Genomic DNA, 10,479 nt, shown 5'->3' with positions numbered 1-10,479 from the left:
CTTGTATCTTCTTCTCGCTGCAGGAAGGAATTTGAAATCAACCAGCTGGTCGGCAAAATATCAGACGAGCAGATGATTAATAACCAGCTCCAGAAGAAGATGAAGGAGCTCCAAGTAACGAAGCTCACATTTAAAGTCGTGGTTTAGTCGGACTGATGGAGACCCTCATGGTGTGTTTCTTCCTGTTTCCAGGCTCGGATCGAAGAGCTGGAAGAGGAAGTGGAGGCGGAGCGAGCCGTCCGGGCGAGGATGGAGAAGCAGAGGTCCGACCTCAGCCGGGAGCTGGAGGAGGTGAGCGAGCGGCTGGAGGAGGCGGGAGGAGCCACCGCCGCCCAGGTGGAGGTGAACAAGAAGCGCGAGGCGGAGTTCCTCAGGGTGCGTCGGGACCTGGAGGAGTCCACGCTGCACCACGAGGCCACGACCGCCGCGCTGCGCAAGAAGCAGGCGGACGGCGTGGCTGAGCTCGGCGAGCAGATCGACAACCTGCAGCGGGTCAAGCAGAAGCTGGAGAAGGAGAAGAGCGAGCTGAAGATGGAGGTGGACGATCTGTCCGTGAACATGGAGACTGTCGCTAAAGCCAAGGTGAGGTTTTATTCATCACCATGACGACCGAACACTTTGGAAAGCCAATTAGCCAATCAGGTAATTCCTCGTCCCGAACTGGGATACTGACAAGCTAACGTTAGCTACCGGAATGTTTGCTATTAGCCCGCGCGCGAGCTAACCGTATATTTGGGCTAAATAATTTGAAATTTGCCCGAAATGTGTTCCCTAAAAGTAATTTTCTACTTTACTTTCTCACACCTTCAGGTGAACCTGGAGAAGACGTGTCGCTCGCTTGAAGATCAGCTTCTGGAGCTGAAGACGAAGAACGATGAAAACGTACGGCAGATTTCTGATCTGGCCAATCAGAGGGCTCGATTTCAAACAGAGAACGGTGATTATGTTCCTCCGCTTGTTGAAACTCATAAAGTTGGAGAAGAAAAAGTCTTCGACCATTATAAGTTGAGCAATAATTTATAAGTGGGATTTTGCAGTTGTAGCCCAAAGTGACCCTTTCGTAGTGGTAATTATGAATTAATTATTAAAAGGAAAAGCAGCAAATCTTCACATTTAAAGCTGAAACCATTACATTTTTTAAATTTAAAAAATGTATCACAATAATAGTTTCAGCTCTACTTGTATAAAATGTTGGGTAGTTTAATTTTTAATACATTATTGAATATGTTTTATGTGCAATAATCTTGAATTAAACACATTTAAGAATCTTATCAAATACGTGTGGTGCAGTAAAAAGTACCTTTCACTATGAGATGTAGTGAGTTAAAGGTACCTCAATATTTCAACATATCTTCTCGTCGTAGCTGAATATTCCCGACAGATGGAGGAGCGAGAGAGTCTGATCTCCCAGCTGACGAGAGGGAAACAAGGATTCAGCACACAGATCGACGAGTTGAAGAGATTCACCGAAGAGGAAACCAAGGTAATCCAAGGTTTCTGGACACTAATTTAGATTTTGTTGCTCATGAAGTAATTTTTTTTCTCTTTAGGCCAAAAACGCGCTGGCTCACAGTCTGCAGTCATCCCGTCACGACTGTGATCTCCTCCGGGAGCAGTTCGAGGAGGAGCAGGAGGCCAAGGCGGAGCTGCAGCGCTGCCTGTCCAAGGCCAACAGCGAGGTGGCGCTGTGGAGGAACAAATATGAGACGGACGCCATCCAACGCACCGAGGAGCTCGAGGAGGCCAAGTAATCATCAATCAGTGAATCAGGCGTCGATATCAGACTCATATGGTGGAGAGTATGAGCTATTTTTATTAGAATTATATTGAAGAATATTAATTTAAAGGGGGTTTTATTCATACTGACTTTATTGCAACTCCACAGGGTAGCACTTTTATTGCAGGTTCACAATTATAATACATTTAAATAAATGGAGCAAATGTATCAGAAAAAGTCACACATGTATGAGATTATAAAGTGTTTTTCGTAAATATATGACTTTATAATCTTGTAAATTTGCTACTTTTTTCTTGTAAATTTGTTACTTTTTCTCGTTAACTTGAGATTTTATGAACTTGTAAATTTGCGACTTTATAATCGCGTAAATTTGCGACTTTATAATCTCGTAAATTTGTTCCTTTTTTTTCTTTTATGAATCTGTAAATTTGCTACTATTTCCTCATACATTTGCGACGTTATAATCTCTTAAATTAGCAACTTTTTTTCTCTGAAATCTAAAATTCTTTCTTCAGGCATTCAGTTGGATATGAATCTATGAAGGATGGAGTTCCCAGTTATAACTGAACATTGATTCATGATTTAATATATTTTATAGAATATAAACACTCCACTTATCCATTGGTGGATTTAATCGATCTGTTTCTTGGAAAGACGTCATTCAGCATGAAGAAACATTTACAAAATAAAGAGAGAAATCATCTAAAGGTACAGATAAACTTTAATAAGGATCTCCGACAGGAAGAAGCTGGCTCAGCGTCTCCAGGAGGCCGAAGAACAAGTTGAAGCGGGGAACTCCAAGTCGGCGTCGCTGGAGAAAACCAAGCAGAGGCTCCAGAACGAGATGGAGGATCTGATGGTCGACATGGAGCGGTCCAACAACATCGCAGCCGCCCTCGACAAGAAGCAGAGGAACTTCGACAAGGTATCGTGCTTTTTTACCATGTTAGATTTCCTTTTACGTCGCATCGCTAACGACGACCAACGTCTTTAGATCGTCGCTGAGTGGAAGCAGAAGTACGAGGAGTCTCAGGCCGAGCTCGACGGCGCCCAGAAAGAGTCTCGGTCTCTGAGCACCGAGCTTTTCAAGCTGAAGAACTCCTACGAAGAAGCTCTGGATCACCTGGAGACCATGAAACGGGAAAACAAAAACCTGCAGCGTAAGTGAGATCGGATCGGGAGAAATTTTATAATTTTTGCTTCATGTCAAATTAATTGAGTCAGATTAAAAAAGAGTCTTAGCGCCATTGTAGGAAACAAAATTCAATAAAAACAGAGCTGAGAGGGGGAGGGGCAATATTCTGCGAAAAACATCGCAAATTTACGAGAAAAGGTCACAAATTTCCAAAATTATAAAATCTTAGTCAGTACTTTTTCCCCTCGTAAACATATGACGTTATAATCTTGTAAATTTGAGATTTTATGAACTTGTAAATATGTGACTTTTTTCTCATAAATTTGAGACTTTATAATCTCGTAAATTTGCTACTTATTTCTCGTAAATTTCAGATTTTAGGAACTTGTAAATAAACGATTGATTTTGATCAAAACCACCAGAGGAGGTCTCGGACCTGACGGAGCAGCTCGGCGATGGCGGGAAGACGATTCACGAGCTGGAGAAGTTCAAGAAGCAGGTGGAGACGGAGAAGTACGACATGCAGACATCACTCGAAGAAGCCGAGGTACGAACGATAACTGACGTAGACATCGGATACGTCTCCGGCATCGCCGTCGGCAACAACCAATGTTTTTTTTTTTAAAGGCCACCCTGGAGCAGGAGGAGTCCAGGATCCTGCGCTCACAGATGGAGCTGAACCAGGTGAAGGCCGAGGTGGACCGGAAGCTGGCGGAGCGAGACGAGGAGGTGGAGCAGCTGAAGAGGAACAGCCAGCGGGTGATGGAGGCCATGCAGGCCACGCTGGACGCCGAGGTCCGCAGCAGGAACGACGCCCTGCGGGTGAAGAAGAAGATGGAGGGCGACCTGAACGAGATGGAGATCCAGCTGAGTCACGCCAACCGGCAGGCAGCCGAGGCCCAGAAACAGCTGAGGACCGTCCAGGGGCAACTCAAGGTACCAAATGTGTCTGCAGTCTGCAACTCCACCACCAGATGGCAGCAAATCCTCCACATCTTTAAGTAAAAGTTAATCTGGGAAATATATGACAAAATAACTGAAATATGTCCCCTGTGACTGTTCTATGTATATATATATATATATATATATATATATATATATATATATATATATATATATATATATATATATGTGATACCTTCACAGTGTTAGTTTAATCCAAACCTCAACATTATTACTATTACAAGTATTAACATTATTACAAAAAATTACAAAGATAATGAATAAATAAATGTAGTGCCCTTCGTTTTTTTATTTTCCACCACTCCAACGGTAATAAATGTGTTTTCCAGGACGCCCAAATCCACCTGGATGACTCGGTCCGAGGACTGGACGACATGAAGGAGCAGGTCGCCATGACGGAGCGGCGGACGGCGTTGCTGCAGGCCGAGGTGGAGGAGCTCCGAGTGGTCGTGGATCAGACGGAGCGAAGCCGCAAGACGGCCGAGCAGGAGCTGGTCGACGCCAGCGAGCGAGCCGGACTCCTTCATTCTCAGGTATGTCCTTCGCAAAGGATGGAAACTTCTCAGGGAACAAACAAAGAAGTCACATGTCTCGGTACCTTCGACAGAACACAAGTCTTCTCAACACCAAGAAGAAGCTGGAGGTGGATGCCACCCGGCTTCACTCCGAGGTCGAGGACGCCGTCCAGGAGGCAAGGAACGCCGAGGAGAAGGCCAAGAAGGCCATCACCGATGTAAGATGCACCTCCATCGCTCTAGTTAGCACACATCAGACTTCATGACACTTAAATAAATAACCTGTGGTGGCTCCATCCAGGCGGCCATGATGGCGGAGGAGCTGAAGAAGGAGCAGGACACCAGCACTCACCTGGAGAGGATGAAGAAGAACCTGGAGGTGACGGTGAAGGACCTGCAGCACCGGCTGGACGAGGCCGAGAACGTGGCCATGAAGGGCGGGAAGAAGCAGCTGCAGAAGCTGGAAGCTCGAGTATGAGTTACTCCATCTGCTTCCACATTACACAATAATAATTATGATATTTATTTATTGTTGCATTTTGTCCAGGATGCTGTGCATGCATGTTAAAGGCCAGTCTGCAACCAGCATCTATTTTAGTATATTTGCACGTATAAGTGCCTCACTGTGACATTAAAACCCTTAAAAACCCAGATCCGTCCTGATTGTTGCTCTCCAGGTCCGCGAGCTGGAAACCGAGCTGGAAGCCGAGCAGCAACGCTCATCTGAGGCCGTCAAAGGAATCCGCAAATACGAGAGGAAAGTCAAGGAGCTGAGCTATCAGGTGAAGCTGCGTCCGTCTGGAGGTTTATTGTTAAAAAAAAGATCCAATAATAAAAGTCCACCTTCTTTCAGTCGGAGGAAGACAAGAAAAACAACATTCGCCTGCAGGATCTGGTGGACAAACTCCAGATGAAGATGAAGGCCTACAAACGGCACGCTGAGGAGGCCGTGAGTCAAATGTTTCCTGCAACTTCACGCTTCTCCTCCACGACATCTCAGACGTTTTAATGAATTCAGCTTCAGCTACGCGTCACGTATCTCCAGATGTGTTGATGTTGAGTGTTTGTGATGAACTGAAGGAAACAGGATGTTTGTCTTTTTGGAGATACGAGGTTCTCACAGGACAGATGATGATGTCATAGAATATGATGCAGATTAAACTCGCCATCGATGTATCAATTAATGCTGCAATGAAACATCAGATATGATAATAAAACACATTTTAACCTACTTTAAGTGCATATAGCTGATAATAATGATGTACTAAAGTAAAGGCAGGTCTACATGTAGGAGAGTATTAGTACTTTTACTTGAGTAAAAGTACTAATGTGTGTATACTACGTGGCTGATTTCCAGGAGGAGCAGTCCAACGTGCAGATGGCGAGATTCAGGAAGGCTCAGCATGAGCTGGAGGAGGCGGAGGAGCGGGCCGACGTGGCCGAGGCGCTGGCCAATAAGATGCGAGCGAAGAGCCGCGAGTTCGGGGCGAAGGTAAATGAGCAAGCAAATAATGCTTAGATATCAGTTTAAATCAGTGTTTTCTCCTATAATATGTGTTAATTGTCTTCTGTGATTAAAGCTGGCGTTAGACCTTTTCATAAAGCCGTATATTAATATGTTTCTGTACTCTTTGCAGGCACCAGAAGGCCAGGGAGAGTAGCTGCACGGCAGGAATGTGAGCGTTAACCAAATTTAATATCATTTAATGTGTTAACTTATAACAGAATAAATTAGTGATCCTCCTTCAAATAAGGAAACAGTGTTGTTAATATTTAATGAATAACATCCGGTAGCGATGAAATATTTGTCTCCAAATTAAGTTTAATCTCCAGTAAGATTAAATAAAATCATTATAATTGGAGCATTAATAATGATAAAGAACTGCCTGGTTGTTTTTGGAAGCTCACTATTAAGAATAATAATGTTGTTGTGTACAAGCAGGTTATTAGTTATTCTTTGTGTTTCAGTATTAATTTGTTGTTTGCCTTCATTTAAAATTCATTTGTTTTGGAGATGTGAAATATTATAATAAAAATCCCAGAATATTCAGGATACTTTATCATCACACATCGGCTGGTATTAAAACGTTTCATATTCCTGAATTCAATTAAATTGCTAAACAATTTTCCAGCATGTTAGTAAATTAAATAGAGCGTTTGGTTGAATTAATCCTGATTCAGTCGTTTCCTCTCGTTTGATTGTTTCTTTCACTGTCGAAGTTTAGTTTCTGTCATTTTTAGTTGTAGAACAGAAATAAATGTTAAGTACATAAATAAGTTATGTTGTCCTGTTGTTACTCGCCACGAAACACGTGAAAAAAGAAATCCTACAAATGAGAAGAGATCAACCTGCCTGTTAACATGAGTTCGGGCGATGTTGGTGTCCGAAGCCGACGGAGGTGATTATAGTGCGTGGACGGCGGCGGTGGCGACCAACCTTCATGAGGGGATCTGAGGAGGATCGTTGCGTTCCTCATCGAGGATTCCACGTCGGCTTCTGGTGCAGAAGCAAAGAACGTGAAAATCCCCCCCGAGTGGGATTGGGTTGTTTTAACAGCGAGACCCTCCAAAGTAAACATCGCGTTTCTTATTAACGTGCGAGGTTGTCTCACTAACGTTTCAAGTGAACGCTGTCGTTGGAGGTCGTAAGGTCACACAGCAAGGTGAGCGGCGGGGGACGAGATCTCACCGGACGGCTTTGATCTCAGGCTTCAGGTTCCACTTTGATATCAACGTCACACAGTCTCTTTGAACTCGTGTGTCACCTAAAAAAATGTCTTGTAAAAATCACGAAACGCCACGGGATCGCATAAAAAGCCTTTTTAGAGCACATAAAACCCGATCGTGTGTTTTATTGAGGGAAAGTTTTAAAGGTTACAGAGAGGAAGAGGAGAAGGGAGGTCCAGAGTCAGGGAGTCTGCAGGTTTTGATAAGTGGTACATAAAAAGTGGATGAGCCATTAAAAACAAGACCTTATACTTCTACTTTCCTCACGGACGGTCACATGGACATGACATCACTGTCGGGACAACGAAACCTTTTGGCTCTTTCATTTTATTTGCAGAAATTTGTGACTTTTTTCTGTCTTTGAGAGTCTGCAGCTCTACGAGGCCGGATTGAAGCATGGTGGTGCTTTGAGCTACATGCTAACGTCGTCATACTAACATGCTAACAACATCATGCTAACATGCTGATGCTAAGCAGTTAACATGTATCTTAGTTTAACACAAAGTACAGCGCAGACGGATTGGGATCTTGTTAGTTTTGCGGGTATTTTGGTCATAAACCAAAAGTATTAATTCAAATGTTTGATCCTCAGGGGAACATGAATACATGAAACTCATTCTCTGTAAACCATCTCACAGGCAGGTGTTGGGACATAATAACCCAAAATGTTTACACTCTTGGTCGCTAGAGGAAAAGTCAAAGGATCGACTAAATCAGCAGGATTCATCCTCTGGGGATCATGAACGTATGAAATATCATGGGAATCCATGTGATAGTTGCTGAGGCGAATCATGCTAAAGAAAAAATGAGAAAAGTGATAATTTGATTCAATTGTTAATTATTGATCCATGAAAAGTGATTAACTGGAACGCTGCACATGTTCTGCTTCGTATTGTGCTTTTCCTGAATGCCCTTTGACCCCCATCGATCTCTGTAAATGCTGAGCATTCAGTGTCGTATTGACAATAATAGAGTAGGAAGAATCGAAGGCTGTGAGATTCACATCCGAATCAATAATGAAGTTACATGGAAGTGTTTTTTTATTTTTTTGCTTGTTTTCCGTCATCGTGAACTAAATCTTGTATGCGTTGTTGTTTCCCTCGTCTCCTTTTAGCCTCTCTGCTCGTTTGAAGATGCTCGCCATTAATTTGAGATCTCGTCTCATCTCTGAGACATCCGACAGCTTTTGATCTAAAATGTAAAAAACAGAGAAGAAAAAAAAAGGACAGTGTGACAAAAATAACCTCGTTTTTTTGGTATTTAGAACAAAGCTGCTGCTGTAGCGTTGACAGAACGAGGAGGAGGAAATATTACAGGAAAACAAATGTGTTATTTGTTAAACTGGGAGAGACAACCAGGCGAGAAACGTGAAGACCGACTACGACTCCAGGCAGCGCTCACGTGCAATTTTGGAGTTGGGAACTGTATTTACCATGATTCCGATGCCACATGAAGGCAGCATGAAACAGGCAACGCCAACGTTTATGTACATGTTAGTTGGTGTTAAACTGTGTGAGAAATGTGAAACGTTAACCGCTAACTAATTTTGTAAACTTCTGATTTTGGATCAAACATTACCGTTAGCTAGCTGTTTTCCCGCCTAAAAAAAGCTTTTTACCCTCCTGCTGTATAACGTTAACACATTGCGACATAAAACATGTAACATAATGCATTCATTTATAATTTTTAATACAATTTTATATAATTTTACAATTTTTTCAAGCTGTTCGTTTTGTTTTTTAAGTGATTTGATTACCATAAATTGTTATAGCTAAAAATAAATTAGAGATGCTTCTCATTTGATATTAATTGACATGTATTTCCTCTTATAATACAGGGTCGCACATAAAGTTGGAATCATTTGCAAATGCCAAGCAAATTAATGAATTAATTTCACCTGCATAATTGGGACACATAATGTAATCATTGCAGCTGGTCAAAAGTGATGACTGAGCATTTAAATAGGAATGAACAGAGGATTGTGTCTGAAAGCTAAATATTACAACTTCATGGGCAACAGTGTAATTAGATTTGTATTCTAATAACACAACGAGGAAGCTTCAATAACATTTCCATTTTGTTTTTCTTGAATTGCCATCATTTGAATGTAACGCTGATGTAAATCACGCTCATGGTCCCCAGAAGGCCGTCGGTGTGATCACAAGAGGCTTCATTCTCTGGGTGAGAGCGAGACAGGCCTCGTCTGTTTGAAAGTCAACATGCCGGCCGGCTTTTTAACGGCGACGGCGAGCAGCAGAGACAGGAAGTCCTTGTCGTGTCCCCGAACATCGGCCCTCCGAGAGACAACGTCCTCTTTTGTGTTCCTCACACAGACGCAGAGAACCCTGGACACTTCAACAAAGACTTGTATAGAAAATGTCTTGATCAAAACCAAAAGTCATGTCTCTGCTCAGCCTTTTTTTAACAAGTGGAGAAAGAAAAAAGAGCCTGAAAGATATTCAGTGTGTCTCTGAGCTGCAGGCTTTGGCTTCATTATGGACAGAAATGACATCTAATCCCGTCTGTCTCTTCATTCCTGTTTCCAGCCGGGTTGACGGATAGACTTCTGCAGCGTTCCAGCATGGTAAGGTCTTCTTCTAACTTCAATATGTATATAAATGTATTATTATACGCTCCAAGACGTTGAGTATCTTCCTATATTTCAAGGTTAGACTTTTAATTTCGGTTGCATCTCTAAATAATGCAGACATACAACTAATTCAAGGGATTTAAAAAAAACGACTATTTTTCTGCTTTAAGTAACTTGTTTAAAATCTCACCACACGTTGCTCCAGAAGTTATAGTTTTGCCTCCAGTTTCATTCATGATTATAGTTTGATGAGAAACATGGATGAACTCTGGATGTGAGATCTGTTGTTTGGTGCCCCTCCCTCCCCAAAAAAACCCTCTCATCTGATTAAGAAAACTTTATAACAGTCTGAAAAGTAAAATATTCCTCATCAGTGTTTAACATCGCTGCTGCATTAGTGTGTATGTTGTATTTGAAATCTTTTAACTTCCTTATATAGTCTGGTTTAAAATGCAGCAGTTCATTGTAATCTATGACATCATCAGGAACTGTGTTACCGTAGTAACAGCCCTGTTTTCAGCTTTTTGACGACACCTGTGGATCTGTGGTTTCTACCGGACAGGAAAGAGATTAAAAGCGAATCTGAAATGTAACTAAAGCTATCAGACAAAGTAAAGGAGGATAAATATGTAAGGAACTACATGTTAAATATGTCAAATATACATATATAGCCTCACAGAGCTGTTAACTGTCCTGGCGTCTTCTTCTTCATATCAACCCCCCTCGTTGCCCTCTGCTGTGTTTTTACACCAGCTTCCTGTTTGCATCCACATCACTGTGAAAGCCTCCTCCTCCTCCGCCGCTGCCTCGG

At 42.4% G+C, this 10,479-nt stretch overlaps 1 protein-coding gene across 1 annotated transcript in view; it reads left to right on the top strand.

Annotated features, from left to right (window-relative positions):
• Window positions 1–9,644: 9,644 nt before the first annotated feature.
• gas7a (growth arrest-specific 7a) overlaps window positions 9,645–10,479 on the top strand; it is a 23,030-nt gene continuing 22,195 nt past the window's right edge. The window contains exon 1 of the mRNA XM_084037312.1: window positions 9,645–9,662. Coding sequence (XP_083893438.1) covers window positions 9,660–9,662 — 3 coding nt within the window. The 5' untranslated portion in view covers window positions 9,645–9,659. The remainder of the gene's footprint in view (window positions 9,663–10,479) is intronic.

Source organism: Eutrigla gurnardus (genome assembly GCF_963514095.1).
Source record: "Eutrigla gurnardus genome assembly, chromosome: 20".
Taxonomy (NCBI): domain Eukaryota; kingdom Metazoa; phylum Chordata; class Actinopteri; order Perciformes; family Triglidae; genus Eutrigla; species Eutrigla gurnardus.
The sequence above is the reverse complement of the archived record's forward strand: the minus strand, read 5'-3'. Positions and strand labels throughout refer to the sequence as shown.